The 18389-nt window shown below is 37.4% G+C and overlaps 2 protein-coding genes across 3 annotated transcripts; one reads left to right on the forward strand and one right to left on the reverse strand.

The window, feature by feature from the left end:
- Window positions 1-2136: 2136 nt before the first annotated feature.
- LOC111260381 (V-type proton ATPase subunit e 2) lies at window positions 2137-4347 on the forward strand. Its single transcript, XM_022833133.2, has 3 exons — window positions 2137-2387; window positions 2835-2882; window positions 3566-4347. The coding sequence occupies exons 1-3, from the start codon at window positions 2290-2292 to the stop codon at window positions 3702-3704; spliced, it is 285 nt and encodes a 94-aa protein (XP_022688868.1). The 5' UTR covers window positions 2137-2289; the 3' UTR covers window positions 3705-4347.
- Window positions 4348-4584: 237 nt separating this feature from the next.
- Window positions 4585-18045, reverse strand: Snx1 (sorting nexin 1). 2 transcript variants are annotated; one of them, XM_022832940.2, is made up of 9 exons: window positions 17633-18045; window positions 12426-12665; window positions 12096-12236; window positions 11148-11408; window positions 10602-10862; window positions 8967-9139; window positions 8728-8824; window positions 8236-8451; window positions 4585-7921 (listed from the first exon to the last, which is right to left on the reverse strand). In XM_022832940.2, exons 1-9 carry the CDS (start codon window positions 17720-17722, stop codon window positions 7757-7759), a joined length of 1644 nt encoding a protein of 547 aa, XP_022688675.1. In that variant the 5' UTR covers window positions 17723-18045; the 3' UTR covers window positions 4585-7756. The 2 variants fall into 2 exon arrangements, with proteins under 2 accessions (XP_022688675.1, XP_022688752.1); XM_022833017.2 differs by having other exon boundaries at window positions 12438-12665; window positions 17633-18044.
- Window positions 18046-18389: the final 344 nt, after the last annotated feature.

The raw sequence follows: 18389 nt of genomic DNA on the forward strand, positions 1-18389 counted from the left end.
TCGTCCTATTTTTGTTCTGCTAAGTCTCATGACCTTTCCAGAAGATAGTTTTTACCTCCGCTGTTATTAAAAAGCGCAGCTGTTATAGTTAAGCGTTTTGTTCGATTGGCTTTAGATGAATCTGCAAGACATTCCATTTCTATATCTGCGCTAGATAACAAGCCGCCATAAAGGATCACTCTAATCAGGCGTACGTATCTGCATTTCATAATATGAGTAAACAATTACCTATTTATCAAGCAAAACTTTTTCATTAATTATCACATTGCACGTAGCTAAATGTAGGATAATATATGTTATATTTATTTACTTAGATATCCTAGATAACATCAACTAGCAACGGCAATTATTTTGTAGAAATCTAGTCGATGTTACACTAATGTATTTTGGGAAAGTATATTGCAGTAAAATGGTGAGAAAATCTTCGCGCACAATACAGCTGAAACAAATATTGCGAGCTCTAGTTGACGGGACACGAACCTGTAACCAAAGGCTGCACGAAACCATCACGCTGGCACGATTCCTGAACGTTTTCCATTTGTCCATCACCTCCTCTGAGAAACGCTTAGCTCTCTGCCCCGCAAAATGAAAACACCACTTAATAGACGACTGTTGGGCTCATATCTTTGTTCCGAACCACACGCAGAACACACAATGTGCAAGTATGTTCGCATGAGATCCATAAGTGATACCTCGACAACCGGTCTAAGCTGTTCAGGTTTCAGTCACGAGCCATCGTTTTCAAAGAGTATCGCTGTCACTTTTGTAATATTATAATTTAGTAGAGTTGTTTTAAGGAAGTTTACACAAACGTATAATTATATTTATAAAAATTTTAAAAGTTTTCAATAAATTAACAAACTACTTACGCGTAACAAACTACTTATACCCTCCAGAAGTCTATACTTTGCCGAACAGATGTACCAGGATCTGGTCTAAATGTAACTTCTTTTTAATGTCATTTTTTAGACCCTTTTTAGGCTGTAGTATTTAAAAAGGGATTTACTCGTTAAAATGTTTCACATTACATTTTATTCCTATTTAAGACATCAGCGAAATAGGCATTTACTTAATAACTTCACCATTTATTAATCCCTTTGCGAAACCGCCTTGCTTCAAAGAACAAGCATGAACACAATCTGCCTGTCAAAATAATCTTGCAGCGCTGCCTACTTCTAAATTTAGGTGGCCAAAAGCATAAACAGAATGCCCTGAAAATAAATGGCCGTTTATAAAATAAAATAAGCTAAAAAAATAAAATAAACATATTTTCATATAAATTTTCGTCTTGTTTAGAAAACGGCCGCGTGTATAAAATATCTAAAGATCCCCGATAGATCTACCTCAATATTTTATTTGTCAAGCGTGTTATCAACATTTTCCTGCATCGAATGTGATATTGCAGCTTGGGACCTTTTATAAAATTAACTTCGTGCGTAAATCATCGATTGTTTATAGTGTAGATCGACAACGCGACAACAAGAGGGCAGTCCATGAGAACAATTCTTCTATGAAGTCTGTGAAAAGGGATAGTTATGGTATATTTGTTGACATGATATCAACAACAATAGGTTAGGTTGAGTCATGATCTATATCATAGAGCTTTCGTTGCATTTAAATCGCCGATGCATACAGAACTGTAAATTTTAGTTTAATACCCAAACACTACTGTCAGATGGGATGTATTATCTCGACTCCAGGCTTCGGTGTTAGGCCGAAATATGCATTTGCATGAAATCTTGTTAAGAGTCGCGGGTGCGAGTTTTTTTTTCCAAATATGTAGTAAACTCGGTGATAAATGTATAACTAAATAACAAAGCATCATGGCAATAGTACAGACAGCTATCAACTTTAATGGTAGCGTAGTAATTCTTTATTCTTCCTTTTATCGCTTATTTTCTTGACTATAAATACCTGAAAACAATATTTCCTTAATTCTGAGATTTGAACTAGCGTGGCATGGGATTTTAATTAAAGGGATGCGCATTAGCCATCCAGTCCACGCCATCTTTTGTTAAATAAGCTAACTATATATAACTCCATATAAAAAAATATCGTTTCTTGCTGACTGATTGGCTCGTATCTGTATTCGAATCTGGCGCGCTCGCGAAGTGTCAGTACTGCAATGTCTGCGGTCATGTGGTTTCGCATTAAGATCTCGTGAACAATAACAGAGTACTATAGCAATAGTTGGTGAGAAACAGAGATTGTAGTGTGTAGTGCTATTTTGTGTGAAGACACTATTTTAAGTGCAATAAGTTGGCGATTTGTTTTACGTAAAGTTCCACTATGGGAGCGGGAGTGCTCGCAATTCTCTTTTTTACGATATTCTGGGGTTTAATAGGCATTGTTGTTCCAATTTTCATTCCCCGTCGCGAAAATCGACCGTAAGTAAAACTTTTGGCATCTGACGACGCACTATAGACTTAGTTGAGTGTAACCATAGTTTTCATACTACAAGGCTCATAGAAAAAGGAAAGTCTGTAATTATAACAATTTCATACATTACGCATGTATCGTTAGTTTGAACTATCTGCATAAATCAAACTGAAAAACAACTGCAGCTTTTTTTCGCCACCAGAAAATTCTTAACTGCCATTATTGATAGTGAATCGTAGATGTATCTATCACAGTAGGATTGATTTACTACTTTTTGTCTGATCCAAAGGAAAACTCTTTATATAGAAATAATTGAGCCATACCACTGAGCTAAAAGGTGGGCTGGAAAGCAGGAGTGTTATTTTAAAGAGTGATGATTGACTTAATTTAGAAAATCAATTTAGAAAATTCGTAGAACTTAAAAAGATCTTGTTATTTTTTTCAAATTGTTTTAGGTTGATCCAAGTATGCATCTCGCTAACGGCAGTGTGTTGCTACGTCTTGTAAGTTTAACTATTACATTACACTTATTTCACCAGCATTGTTTACGTGGCGCAAGCGAAATAATTCTGCTTTTAAAACATGATTGAGTCATAGGATTTGCGTTTGTTAATGTACGGATTTATATAGTGACCCACCTTTAGGTCATTCTTCAAGTAAAAGCGAATGAATCGCTTGTAAGACATTCAGTATACTCGCAACAAAATGTAAATACTTCTTCACTTTATTTTAGTATATGTTTTTCTATTTCTTTAATAGTTCCAGTTTGTAATAATCTTTTAACTAGAGTAGCAACTGTCATGACGTTTGAACAACTCGCAGTCCAAGTTGAAGATGAATGCATAAAGTTAACACTGTGAGGAATATAGAAGTATATTACGTATAAAGTATACTACGAATGATCAATTATTTTATATAATTTTAGGCATAACATTACAAAAAGTGGAATCGGTAGACAGATTAAGTAGTTAAGAAAGTATAATATTATCTAAAGCCGGAAAAACTGACTGATCTAAAAGATACGTAACTAGCTATAATGCTAACGCAGTTTTTCTAGATAAGATACTCTATTATATACGCCATATTATAAGGATGTACAGAAGTATTTCATGCAGTATTCCACTATTTCGTGTAATTTCGAATCTTATCGTAAGTAAAATTGGTACTAATGACGACTCGTTGACAGCTGGCTGTGTACATACATGGCGCAGATGAATCCCTTGATCGGACCTATGCTAACGAAGGATACGCTCTGGGCAATCGACGCGTATTGGGGTGGTCACGATAGCTCGGCATTAGTGTCTGCGTCTACCCCGGGTCCCTAGAAACCCTCATGCATAAAATCGTTGCAAATTTGGAACAGAGCGCAAAGACAAAGACCCTCAATGAAATTTTGAACAGTCACAAAAGCTAGGTCCACATTTTCTACTTGAACATAAAGTTAAGTGGACGAAACCAAATTGTTATCTTTCATGTTCCTCAGCTATCAGGAGAGTTTTACGCAGCCCACAGTCATCTGTTCATAGACATGCGGAAATGAACGTCGTGTCAAAAAATCTTAGAAGAATATAAAAAAAAATAATTGCTAAACTATACGAACGACCGACATAGATAACACAAGGGCGAACAGGGTTGAACAAAAAAGAATGTAAAATATATCTAATTCTATCGATGCTTTTGAAAAAGCGAAACTGAGAGAATATATTTTTTCAAAAAAAAATTGGCCATGATTGTGTATGACGACAATTCTCTAGTAGCTTAAACTAATTCAACTTACTACAGTAGCTATTGCTAATGAATCTAAGAAGCTGTATAAATGGACATGTTAATGACTTAAATCAAGAGTGTTGTTTAATGCTGTTTGCAAGCGCAGATATAAAAATGTATTACAAATATACCATTTATGTAGAGCATTTATTATCTAAAAGAAAAATTAGAACGGTAATAAAATATGACTATGCAGTTTAATTGTACTTGTCTTCGCTTGATTTGGATATACGCGTATAGATCTTTAGTGGAATAAAATACGTGGAACGGCTACTTTCATAATTGTACACGATGTTCATATAGATTTGTTAGTGCCTCTGTTACTTAGGGTCGTATATATATATTTAATACAGCTGCGTTATTCAATGCAGCTGTAAAACAAGTCTGTACAGTGTCGCACTTGGATGATCGCGTCCTTAGACTCAATCAAGACACGACTTTTTAAAAATCAACATATAGTTTATTTTAAATATCTTTTTGGATTCGCATACCATTGCCATAAAATCGCGTTATTTAGAGCTCCCTTGGAAACATCTCATCATTATAATAATCTAAAGAATATCTTTCAGTCAGGGTTCGCTGTTGTTCTCCTCAGTAAATAATCGCGGTTTACCTTTATAGCATCGTCGCCATCAGCATCACCTATCAATCATAATAATAACGATATTCACGCTAAATAATATCCTCAGCAGTATCGCTATGGTCATCCATGAAAAAATTAACATTGTTTCGTCATTATTATCATAGTTCTTGTCCTATAATCGTTAGCGCGTGATAAAATACAACGTTTCTTTCTTTCAGTTATAGTTCTCCTTTGGATTTTCTTTTTTTTTAACACTCATTTTTTGTATACAAATCAATCAATCAATGTAGCTCGCGACAATTATGATTGTATAATAATAATAGTCGATTAATTCAGCACGTCAGTTGATTGCAACTTATCACTGGCTTCTTCCTGGCTTTTCCAAGTTCCTCCGCTTTGCTATCATCTCGGAGCAGAAAACGGGCTTTTTTGCATGAGCCCGCGTTACGACGAAAGATCAGCGAATACGAAAACGTCCGTTCAAGGTGTTGTTGTTATAACAACTGTCAGTTTCTTCCCAAAGAGGAGTGGACATTGACTTTTTTCTTTTTTCCCTATTTTCTACCTAGGTAGCCAAATTCACGTGCTGTTCTTTTCTCATGAATAATAAATCTACATTAATACCTTTATAAACTTCACATATGGGTGAATTATCGTAATCATGCCTTCTTACATGTCCACTTTCTCCCTCTTTTTTTTATATGAAAGTGCAACACTAAGTGTTTTCGGTATCTCCACCATTTTTAGGTATAAGAAACTCGCTCATCTGCTTTCATCAATCCCTCACTTATCATACTCTTCGCTTATCGTCGTATCTTTGTGCACTGCATATCTGCGTCGCCTTGAGCGCGGACTTTCACCTCTCGGTTTTCCGTGACCTATAAAATTAACAACCCTTTTTGTATATCCGTTAGAATAATAGCTTGTTTCGCCACTTTTTTTTTCTACTTTCTCTTTTTGCGCAATACACACAGTGCGTTTTTCGACACGACGCGCAATGAAAAAAATGACCCCCGTTTCCAATTAAATGTGTTTGCACTAGCACATCCTTTCATTTGTTTCTGGACTCTAGACCTTGGATTAATTGTTAGTCATTAGAAAATTATTCATATTGTGAGCACTGCCAGGAGGTTTTCCCTTAATTAAGTTAACACATACATACATACATGTATATTTTGTCATGTGTTCTAATAGCAGAATGGGTGAAAATTCTTATTAATAGTGTACAGATCTAGCTATGCGCACGCTTGCGTGGAGTCTAAAGGTTTTTCCACCAGCGACGATAAAAAAGCTAACCTCATTGTTTGACCAAGCCTGTCTCATTAACTAAACGTTGGGTTATTAGAGCCTCTCGGTTTTCGATCTTTTCTAAAACAACCTGTCGGTCATTGTTGTGACGAAGAGACTGGTTTTTCCAATCTCCTTGTTTCTTCTAATCTCGCGCTTGTCGCGATCCGCGAATTGTGTTTATTATATCAACGGTGTGTTATAGTATGTGCTTCTGCCAGATAGAGACTAAGCGATTTTGCTATAGTGCATTGTTAACACAGGTGGTCGTCGTATCATAATTAAGTTACTAGCTAACTAGTACGACAAGCAACTCGTACATTTTTAATCATTTGCTTCTTCACGAACGAGTTTCCCTGAGCCACCGTCGCCATGTAATCCATCACGACATAGAATCGCAGCACGATAGAGCGTTTCACACGACTAACTTGACTTTGTTACGTTTGCGTTCTGAACAATCCGCATAACTTACAATAGGATCGCCATAACAACAGATGTTTTTGTTGCTGTCTGAATTTGTAAATCTGTTTTTGCTTCTTCCTAGATATAAGCGATAATATACTACTGTGTTTTTCTATGTATATTTTTCATATATGTATAGAGCGTCGTGTGGGTCAATCAGGGAATACCTAATAACAACAGAAAGAAATATTACATGGTTCGGACAGGTCTCTTAATGGAACTCGTTCTATCTTGTATGTAAGTGAATGCATACTTGAAGTTAACGTTAATAATAATAAACTCAATTATTAATATTCCGTCGTGGCGATGGCTGCGGTTTTTATTTATATTTGTCCCTCATATCGGTTAGATTTATTATAATAAGTCTTTCAGATGCACATTCATGTCAAATTGACGTCACTATTTATAACAAACCAGATCAACCGATTCTTAACAATGGGCATAATTATTTTATAATTATAATAGTAAAAGTATGCGTTACTTAGTATTGATCGTTGATCTTGGTCTATTGTTTTTCTCTGCTTTCCAGAGACGACAACAAGGCCATGTTTCTATTCTATAATAATAGTTATAACTAGATCGTGACTCGGCTGCCAACCAAGCAAATCGTTACGCTCAACCACACTCCTTTCAAGCTCCTGCAGACTCACCTTTTTCAGGCCCTAAGTTCAAAGTTCAAAAATTGTTTTCCGACCTGATCAGCTCCACAACATATCACCCCTATGTGCTTTAGCATCATTTGAGAAAATACATATTAGCGAGAAGCCGACCGTCAAAGCGGTTTGCAAGCAGTAATACTGTCTTTGCTTGCTAAAATAAGTGCGAAACAGTAACATGGTGACATATCAACCAGTAGGGTACAATTATCTTTCCATTTCGGCAATTTTTAACACTGCTTGTTTCACATTTAACGTTGAAATCCGTCTCAAAATAATACAGCAAAAGAGGCAGGCTCTTAAGTAATGCTACAGCTTCACCCAGATCACAACGTTGCAAGGCTGACAACTTGTACACAGAATCTCACAGGCAGATATTGAAGATAGTACAAATAGTAGGATTTTTACGGCTAAAATCATTGTTAGTATCCATTAGACGTCTATCACCACCTAGTGGGTCAATAGGTGACCTGCGAAAATGAGCCAACTAGAAGAAGTCCGATCACTAAATTCGTTTTCGAAGTGTGGATTCGGCTGATATAGAAATGACGAATGTTGATACTAGGTGAAGGTTATGGAGACAATTTCGGCTGAAAATTTGTTTTTTTTCTCTAGATATCTTCTACTCCTCGATGGCCCTAGCCTCCGGTAAGAAGGTCTCCCACAGTTGCGCAAGTTGTTGTTGAGTCTCGAGAAGGCACTCCATATAGCGTATAATCGAATTCTTGAATTCTTCGATTCGCTTCACTTCGAATCCTTCCACTTCGTGCTTAATAACCTTTGAAATCTAAAAAACAATATTTCAAGTTGACACTTATGACATAAGAGATTCAACAATCTACGTAAGAATATGGGGTGAGACAAGCGCAATACTCACAAATAGAATACTACTAAAATTGCCTTAACTAAAAGTCGCTAGTGAAGAAATAATAATAATGTGACAATATGTATCGATGACAAGTGTGACACATCGATGCAAAATTCTCATTAAAGAACGCATGTGAAATCTATTTGGATAGTAACCGTTTTTATTACCTATAGTCAACTATATACGTAACGGAGGTTATGACATAACGCTGGCTTATGTGATTCATTCCCCACCTGTCGGAATTCTTCTTCTCCACGCTCGACTTTGGCTTCCCATTCCTCAACTTCGTTACGGGCAGTGGGAATTCGATCAGAACGGGCGGCTAACTGATATCGGTTGAGCTGTTCACGCTTCTTGGTAAGCGTTTGCTGAGCGTGTTGCCAGGTTTGGTATACCTTGACCCTCTGGTGGAACGCGTCCTTGATCGCTCCTACGAGACCGATGTAGTCCTGATTACAGGATAACATCAGAAGATCGTTAAGGGCACGCATTTAAAGTAATAATTCATCCAATCCAATACATTGGAACATTGTTACAACACTTGTATAGTTGGATCATATAAATAAAAACAAACAAACTCTTATTGAATAACTTTATGCCGACTGTCTCATAGAATGCCATTCATTTTTTTGTTTAATTTATTTGGTTTCCTGGAAACAACGGATGTGTATTCTTACTATAAACATGCGAATATTTTCAGAACCTGCATTAACATCCAAACCTACCTTAAGGAGCTCCGCCAGAAGGAAAAAGTCGTGATTGGCCTGTTGGCTCTGGGTTTGCTCGACCTTCTCATGAAGTTCAGAAAGCTTACTCAAACACCTGTAGTAATAGGAAAAGCTCCCGCATTATAACTATTACACAAGGGCTAAAGATTCAGGTAGACGGATGTAGTAGTAGTTTACTTCAATGTTTCGATATATTCGATTCGAGAACAGATAATTTTATAATAACTATAAGTTACCTTGAGAGTCCGGTGTGCTCCTCGCAATTGCCAAGCATCGCCGCACTACGGGCAAATATGCCCGAATTGGCAGCCAATTCCCGTCGTTGCGTTACCATAAAATCAAGGGATGTATGAAGTTTCCGCAACTGAATGTCCAGATTGTCGATGAAAACCGTTTTATCCTCGAACCACTACACACAGTGGCAGCCGTTTGAACAAGATATAAAAGCAGGAATAGATCAAAAGAGAAATGACCACATGTTAAGTACGTAACACTTAATATGGCGGAGTACGTCTGTGCTCTCAGTGTCTTTCAAAAAAATCGTTTGACTCTAACGATTTTAGCTATGCAAAAACACGACTTGAATCACAAGTTGAATTGTCTAGTTCTAGGATTAGGCTGAGCAAAAGACGATGTTAGATTTTTTAGATAAGAAAACGTTCCTGATGACTTCCTCGAACACCGACCCATGCGCTTAATAAAAGCTGTTGCCAATAGTAACAATTAACCCTATCATTTTGAGTACATCCTTAGAGTGTATTCATTTTAATATATAAACAAATCGCATAGAAAATATTATTTCATTTCATGGACCCTCCCGTAAATATGTGAACGGTATCTGATTTTTACTTCCAGAAATGAATTAGATAGTCGATATTCACATGCAGTTGCATATCAAGTTACGTGTTCATCGCTTAAAGTTGAAAAAAATCAAAGGTTTTTATGATTTTATTTCATTATTGCGAGACAATAAAAACGGGATGCATACAAAATGAAAGCGAAATCAAGGTTGAATTAAGTCTGCATTTAGCGATACATAACAACATTGCCTGCGTAGTCTAGTAAACCGCTATCGGCTAATATCTATTGAGAGACGCTATAATTTAGTATGGAAAACTGAGCTTGTTCATAAAAAAATACTGTATATAATTATCGGCTAATACCTGGAGGTGAAATTCCGGCCGCTGAATTGACTGTGTATGTGCATCAGTTGTAGACGCAGCATGAAAAATCGTGTCCATATACAATACAACACGAGGTAGTAATTACACATGATAACAGCATCAATGACCACAAAAATAGTTAAGTGATAAACATGGAATGTATATATGGGTTGTGTTTATTTCAAACGTGTACAAAGACGGTAAGTGAGGAAGATCTACATTGTGATATAGGTATAAGAAAGGTATCATTTAAGGCGTTTGTCAATGAATTATTGTGAGGATTAGTAGTATATTATTTCTACCTACAAGCGCAGGTTTTGCTGTTGTGTTGATGAGTTAGGATGTTTATAAAAGATTTCATACTATGATCTACGTACGATCTCTAATCGTAGCATACATTATAACATATAAACCACAGAAAATTTCAGAAATAAAAATATGGGAAACACACAATGTTACAATTGCAAACAACTCCAACGACTTCGAGCGATTCACCTATTGACACATGGGTATCTCCTATTTTTTTTCTCAAACAGGAACGTGAAAATACATTCTTTCAACGATGATTGGATTAAGTTCTAGAGAACTGTTCTCTAGCCTGTGCAGGTCGCAAATCGTCATTTTTCATTTTGTATCATTTACGACACCACTAAGTTAGACGGCTTGTGATTTCCATTAAACGATGATGGCAAAACACAAGATACTAACACTGTCATTTTCATCCATTTTGTAGGTGATTTTATTAACCGTGTCACCGACCCGGCTAATCAGCTTGATAACGCCAGCACCGGAAAGCGCTGAAGTGTGCGTCGATTTTGGCAAATCACCTTCTAATTCAAGAAACTCCCGGAAATCAGGATCAGCGACAAGAACGGGGTGACGAGATACTCGTCTCAAGAATCGTTCCAACTGGCAGCGGCGTCGCTCTACGAATTCGTCCGTGGCAACTTCCTCTTTGCCCATTTTTACCTGATTAGGTTTAAGGAATCTTCGATCATTATATATTCTTTCCTATTTAATAAACATTAATTATCCGTAGTGTATGCATTATCACAAATGCTACTAAAATTCTACAGCTTGCTTAATGCGCATAAAAACTGATTGAAATTGTTCTACAAAAACGGATCTTACCAATCAATGTATGTCAAATTACCGAATAATTGCTAGACCAAAATTTTTCAAACGGGCTTTTTAATACGAATCGATGAGAGAGTTCACCTTCAACAACTTTTTTGAATAGAAAAGATCTCCTACCTTCGTCATGCCTACAACGTTCTTCTCTGGCGCAGGCGGTACAATTCGGCCGGCTGCGAGGTGTTTCTCGACGAGTTTTTCATAAAGACCGAGGAAGTCAGAAAAGCGCCTTGATACCGTAAAGTCACCTTTTTTGAAGAATCCAAGATTGGTCTTTGTGATAATTTTGTACACTAGATAGGCGCTCATACCATCACCGACTTTTGTGGGCTGAGAGACTTTCAGGTCGATGAAACGGTCGTCAGGCTGACCATTGGCGCTCTGAAATCGTGTTGATCTAAGTTGAAAAATAAGCGATTGTATTTCATAAATAGAAAAAAAAACTATTACATTTAGTAAAAAATATCACGTTTTTACGATTGACAACATTTTCCCGATTCATTGTATGTTGTCATTACGTATAGCTATCTTTTTTTTTTTATCAATACATAATTAAGGGATTCAGGTCTTGCTATTGACTTCAGTAGTTCCTGTTCAAACAGAGTCGCTCAGTGGAACGGTGTAGAGTCTGCATCAAAACACGCAACCAAGATGCAATGCATTTTGTGTTTAAAAATGACAGACGCAATCAAAAGAAAAACTATCCTTCTCACCACAGTAACGACGGTTTTAAGTAATACATAAACTTAATTGCAAGTCAGTGCTCTTTTGGCAAGCCAATTTAATGCTACGGATTTATATCATTAACAATGAACCGATATGATATCGTTCCTGAAACATCCATGAAGTGAATTATTCGCGAAACTGACGTAAGTAGAACAGAATTTATTAACAAGGTTTATGCAATACCCTAATATATTGTCCAGTCATATGATGTCTCATCATTACATAATTAAAGATAAACGCAGTTTTCTAACGAAATAACTAGATACCCAAGGTTTAAAATCAAACACCAATATAAACTGCCACGTACACCAACGGCAGTCAATTTGATTTGATTTCACTTACAATGGTATTGAGGAACTGTTGTGTCTGCTGCTTATGGATGCTATGGCTGTTGTCGTTGTTATTTGTATTAGTAGCTGTGTTACTTGCGTGAAGCATAGCTGGGGGCCCGGATGAGTCGGGATCCGTTGGAGCAGGTGGGACCTAAAGCAATAAGTTCTCAGATTTCGGCCAAAACTGATATCCTATACGTTGTTTGACATGAGCATTTATTATTCTTCTTGTCATCTTTGAAATAGGAGGGAATACCTATTTCTAAACCATTGCTATTTTAAAGTCAAAGGGAAACCTGGATATGAGCACATTGCTATAATATAACCTGAGTTTGCCTACTTCTAGACTAACTTGTTCGAGAGGCGAAAGATGACGGTGGTCCTCTACCGAAGTCTGTTTTGCGGCCTCGTCATTGTCGAGACCAGTTTGTCTCCTTGTGACATCCGCAGGATCATCATCGTTGAGGTCGATGTCTTCTGCAGCCTCAAGAATGTTATGATTCAGTTCTTGTTGACCTGCTGTGATTTTTCGGTTGTCTCCTTCACCTTTCCCGCCGCCGCCGCCAACACCGCCCAGTGACTAAAATCAACGTGTTATTAACATATGTACGTGGACGATTATTCATCATTTTTATCTTTATTTAACAAAGGCATACTTAGGTAAGTTTATTACATGAACTATTCACATGGAAACTGGAATAACCTGAATTAACCATAAAGGTTAAGTAGATAACGAATAGTCTGTGAGTTCGTAGATGTTACTATCTATAGTACGGCTTACAATGTAACAACAGATAAAATTGTAAATTTGTCACGTACAAGTGATTTAGCGCCTGTAAAGTCATAACTGCATTCTTTTATTTAAAAGTTGGCTCAGAATATAAAAAGGTTCATGTTAACACGTTAAGCAAACACTGTTGTTTTCTTGAAATTTCTGAATGTCAAGATGTATGCATATCCATTTAACGGGAACTTATCAAATTATTAAGTAAGTTAAACTAAACAAATTATTAAGTGATAGTTGTGTTCTATACACACTCGATAACTTACTTTAAGTCCGTAAGTGACTGTACAAGAATCACGACGTCTATTTTACTTTTTTCATGAGTTTTGTTTCAACCAAAAATCAGACACATAAACTGAGTCATCTAAGACTCTCAAAAAATGCGCTCAAACTTATTAATAATTTCCACGAGATGCCATTGTCTTAGTGTTGATATCTATGACTCATGAATTTCGTGAATGACACAATATTTTCCCTGCCGCACGAGGATATTACTGTATTGATAATATAGCGTGCAAACAGCAACAGATATTAAACCTCTATTACGCGGTCTATGAAATCGGTCCTCGACATAATTACATTGTCAAATATAATATTGAGATGTGAACAATGTTTCTGTTGACTCGGAGCAATTGCGCCTCGTCCTTTGCTTCGCTTTCTTAAACTTTTAAAATTTGTTAAACTTAAACGCATATATATTTAGGTTACTTCGCGTGGTTTCAATTTTCCAAGGAATTACAGCTTTTTTTAACAGACTAAACAATTTATAGTTTCTTTCCAAAAGCTCATTCCGAGAGTAACAGCCTGATCCAACAATAAAACCTTGGAGTACAACTACGTTACCTAGCTTTTGATTTCCGATTGCTGATCAACTCATAATGCTCATATTAATATATTCATCCACGGAGTCGACACAATTGGTTACTGTAGTAAGAGCATATTAATACTTTTTATATTACTAATACTTTAATACTTATAGGACGACTTACGCAGTATCGTAGCTCAAACAACGCATTACAACAACAGCTTTGTGCTTTCTCAACTCTCCCTTGGAAGGTCTTTCAACTCTAAAGAGTAGTACTCTACCTATCACAGCAATGCTACAAGACATAGCATCGACAATTAATAAGATGTTAACAATTGTTCTAGGATACAGGATCACGGTTCTTTTTAGAAACATTAAAAAAAAAAGAGGAGATTATTCGAAATGTATTCGATTTGATTTTTCACTATTTCAAAAAAGGTATTGGCAATTCATATTTATTATAGTAGTATAAAAAACGTTATGGCATTGAAACATACCGTGAATAACAAACTAAAAGCAATGAGTGATAGGAGCTTCATTCACATCTCATATTTGAGTTAATTTATTATGCGCTAACAACGACGGAGGCAAATACAACAGCTCTAAAGAGTAACACGTAACTTACTCTATAAAATCTCACGTAGTTTAGGTTTTCAGTTTACGCTCCAAACACGCATCAATTATCGTTTAAGAAAGCTTCCAACACTGAATGAAGCAAATAACTTCAACTAAAATCTGCTAGTGACTTGATATCTCTTCAATTATACCTTGAAGTTCCCGCCGAACTGTTCCCTCAGTGCTTCAAAAAATTAGATAAGGGTAAAACCTGTATGATTGACCAATACAAATTGTCGGCATGGATATCCCTGGTCAAGGTTTTCATCTCGTCTGAGACTTCACCGTAAAAGCACCCGCATTTAGAGGGAATATAAGCGTTTTCAATGTGCTCAAGTATCTATTTCATTTTAATAAACAGTTTTCGGATAATTCAGCATTAAAACGGTTTAGCACCGGTTTATCTGGTAAATCCATTAAACTCTTGTCTGGCGTTGGCGTCGATGGTTGTCAAAGTCCTTTTTGAATCGGAGATTTACCTAGTGTAACGATCGACACCAACAGTCTAGCAGCAACAGCTTCTCTGTCCATAGAATGCTGCCTGGCTTATGGCAACGCCTCTTACGATGCGTTATGTATTCGCTCCAAGCGCCGCCGCTTTCTGCGGAAACAAAGTAGATGTACAGAGGAGTGCTCCTACAACAATGGTATTACTCATATTATTGATCAAATGTGTATCCTTTTGAAATTCTAGGTTTTCTATTGCATAAGAAGACATTTTAACTGGTTAAATATTTTAGAACAACGCGTCAGAAGTTTTTTCAGGTCCACGTCGAAACTTATGCATGGCATGCTCGAATTAAGTAAATACGGGTCTGTTCTGCAGTACTGTTCTATGGTAAGTACTACATTTGAACCAGCAACTACAGGTTGCCGTAGGCGTTTTAAGTGCGTAAGATAAATAAATGTCGTTTATTTCCAAGTATCCCATATTGTACCTCCTCTATTACGTCGAATGAAAAATGAATGACCTTGTCGTGGTGGCTTAGTCGGGTTAGAGAGACTATTTCGATCGCAAATTCTAAAAATTGCTAGTTTTAGTTTGCCAGCGGACATATATATACATAACTCGTAGCATTAACGTGCTCAGATAGACGTATCGTTAAACTATAACGATGTCTGACATTGACGAAACTATTACCTATATGATCGACATTCTTATCTTTTCATTATTAAATAAATAAAATCTTGTGTTTAGACAAACGTTGCAAATACACATTGAAAATTTCTCAGCGATCGAACAGCAATAAACTAGCAGCTCACGATTTCGGTCTGCTGATCTTCAAGCGGAGAAAACGATCCCTAAGGGTCGACTGCGCACATACAGCAGAACATAAACTTCAAATCGGTGTTTGAAAACAACATTAGCGGAGCTTAAAGAAAAAAGTTTCGCTAATGTTGTCCCCATAAATTTATGTGAGAGTAATTTTTACACAAATCGTAGGCCCTTTAGTTCAAATCCGCTTGCAGGCTCATTAATAAAGTCAATGTAAGGACTTCAAAAATCTATGCGAAATGTTTCTTCAGCAGCTGGTTTCGTTTCAAACTAATTAATTTAGTTGTCAGACTAATAACTAACATCAGTTCCGCATTGCTAATAAACAGAACATATAAGGGAACCAAGATTACAATAGCTGGAAGATATCAGAAGACGCCAATAGAAATCTTTATGGCCAGCTACATAATTCGCACCTCTCTGCATTTTAGAGACAATAAAGAGCAATTTTCGGGAAAACTATGGCAATACGTAAATGATTTTCAAAATTATTTTTAACGCAAAGTCTGCTTCTTTTGCGCAAGTACAAAGATCGTATAATAAATCATACTGAATCCACGAAATACAGTTTAGCAATGGCATTGTAATGAGCTCAAAATTGCCGCCAATCATAGTATATTTAGTTAGCCTTTTGCACATATTTAAGTAGCGGCGGTTTTACAGACAAAATTTTGTTAAATTGCCGAATTAATTTTTTGAGGCAGAAAAATATTCCAAAATGAATTGCTCAGGGAGGCAAAAACAGACATAGATTTATATTTGCTGAAACCATCACAGAACGCTACGTTTTTACTAATTAGTGAATAACCCTGTTAACATAGTGACGCTCCGACCATCAATATTTCGAACTATTTCTATTTATCAGACTATGTAACATAATTCTCTCCCCTCCATTTAACCCGACCGCTACCTATAGCGTGTGCGATAACGACTGAACAGCGCCTTCTTACTGAGTCAATCAGTGAATGGGAAAGTGATTGCGCTTCGTTTGTCGCCCTGTAAAACCTGTCGGTTTCGCTCAGCTGAACTCTAATGAGCCATGACCTAAATTTTTTTCACGTTCACCGTACCAAATCAAAAAAGCAAAAGCGGCCGTTGATAAGCGACTAGATAATAAAAAGAAAAAGGTTTTGCCGCGTGAAGGTATCCGCATACAAACTCTACACAGCTGACAATTATGTCCATCAAAATACAGGGCTAGGTATCTCGGCTACTTTTCCTAACATTTTCATCTGTTTATCTATTCAGCCGTGCACAACCTGTTCGTTACTGAACGAACAAATACCAGAGCTTCTCGTAGTTCTTTCAGTTACTATCTTTTGAATGTATCGCCATTTATAGACGCCGGTAGGGGCGGCTCCGCCATTTCTTTCAACCAACTGTGAATGACACAACCTAAGTCGCTCCGGTTTCGCGAACGGTCAAAGCGAAAACGGGAAACCGAGAGAGGGCGGCTACACGAAAGGCTATAAATATACGATAGTCGCTAGCATTATAGCGACTGCAGCAGCTGCAACGGAAGCAGTCACAACACTATTCGGCCTTGTTGATTGCATACGCATATCACATACGGTTATTTACATTGCTGCCTTATTAAAGGTTGCTTCGACGGGTTCGATATTATTACTACGTAACTGAACATTTCATTCACTGCTGCTAGCTACAATAGACGACGACGACAACAACAACTAACTGCGAAACACCACTGTCGCAAGCGGTAGCTCTCATAATGTCACGTATGCATTAAACATTGACATATATCCTTGCACACTGGTTGATTGGCAGAGATTCACACACAAACAGATCAGAAGGGACTGGAAATTAACTTGGGTGACTAGCGAAGAAGCTGTCGGGTTCCCGCCGCCCTTCAACTTTCAAGGCACCTAACACACAAAAACGTATACAGACGACGAACACAGAAAATCGCAATTTAGTGATCGGCGATAACTGAATGTTGAAGCGACGGTTGTTTTGGGAGAGGTGTTGTGGCACCCATATGACACTAGAGATCATAGGAAAACGAAGAGAACATGATATTGACAGGATGGAGGAAAAGTTTTCGTTTACCTCGACAGTAGACACGAAAAGATCGTCGTCTTCGTAGCTGTCATACGGTTTCCTACTAGCTGATAGATCTTGCTGGAGCGGGTTACTCATTGTGGAACGAAAGGCAAAGTAACAAGTCGGTGGTCAATGACAGACAGACAGGCACGCACCCAAATCGTCGTTACGGAACGATGACGACAAGGAGGTCGATTTCGTTGCTGCTAGATGAGCAGACCGCTTCAATCACACCGACGTACAAACGTAAAACTCGAACGCCTAATGAAGAATGCTAATCGCCGTACTGGCTTGTACTGAACAAATACTTTACGGGTAATTTGCAATAGTTTTCTGTACTTTTACTGCTGCTTATGGAGGTGGTGCTGCTAGTGATAGCTGGCGCTCCGCTTAGTTGTCGAGAAACCCGTCTGCCATATTGTGCAAGAACTCCCCCACGCTAATGTTATGGGAAGGGCTTGTCATTGGCTAGTCGTCTGGGTGACAGCCAGGCGGGCTAAAAAAACAGGCCCTCGCGGGAGATTTAAGTACGGCAACCGAGCGCCTTGTGGTAAATGAATACACTCGACAAAAATTACTGAGCTGTCTTCTCTGTTACTAGACGATATTTTCATTCAAGATTGAAATTAACAATTTCTTGCTGTCTTTCACGATATCCATATCGTCACAGTGTACGTTTTAAAAAGCAGGACGTTTGTAGGCACGATAAATTGTGGCTCAGCACATCATTATATAGAATATATAAGTGAATAATAGAAGGTTT

The sequence above is a fragment of the Varroa jacobsoni genome, unplaced genomic scaffold, assembly GCF_002532875.2.
Source record: "Varroa jacobsoni isolate VJ856 unplaced genomic scaffold, vjacob_1.0 scaffold_7, whole genome shotgun sequence".
NCBI lineage: Eukaryota > Metazoa > Arthropoda > Arachnida > Mesostigmata > Varroidae > Varroa > Varroa jacobsoni.

Excerpts from the sequence above, each read along its gene's own strand:
- LOC111260381 (XM_022833133.2), top strand. The coding sequence starts at position 2,290 with ATGGGAGCGGGAGTGCTCGCAATTCTCTTTTTTACGATATTCTGGGGT. Across the intron at positions 2,388-2,834 it reads CCCCGTCGCGAAAATCGACC|GTTGATCCAAGTATGCATCT; the intron begins GTAAGTAAAACT and ends AAATTGTTTTAG. Across the intron at positions 2,883-3,565 it reads GCAGTGTGTTGCTACGTCTT|CTGGCTGTGTACATACATGG; the intron begins GTAAGTTTAACT and ends ACTCGTTGACAG.
- Snx1 (XM_022832940.2), bottom strand. The coding sequence starts at position 17,722 with ATGAGTAACCCGCTCCAGCAAGATCTATCAGCTAGTAGGAAACCGTAT. Across the intron at positions 9,140-10,601 it reads AAATGGATGAAAATGACAGT|TGGTTCGAGGATAAAACGGT; the intron begins GTTAGTATCTTG and ends CACTGTGTGTAG. Across the intron at positions 8,825-8,966 it reads GAGCACACCGGACTCTCAAG|GTGTTTGAGTAAGCTTTCTG; the intron begins GTAACTTATAGT and ends CTATTACTACAG.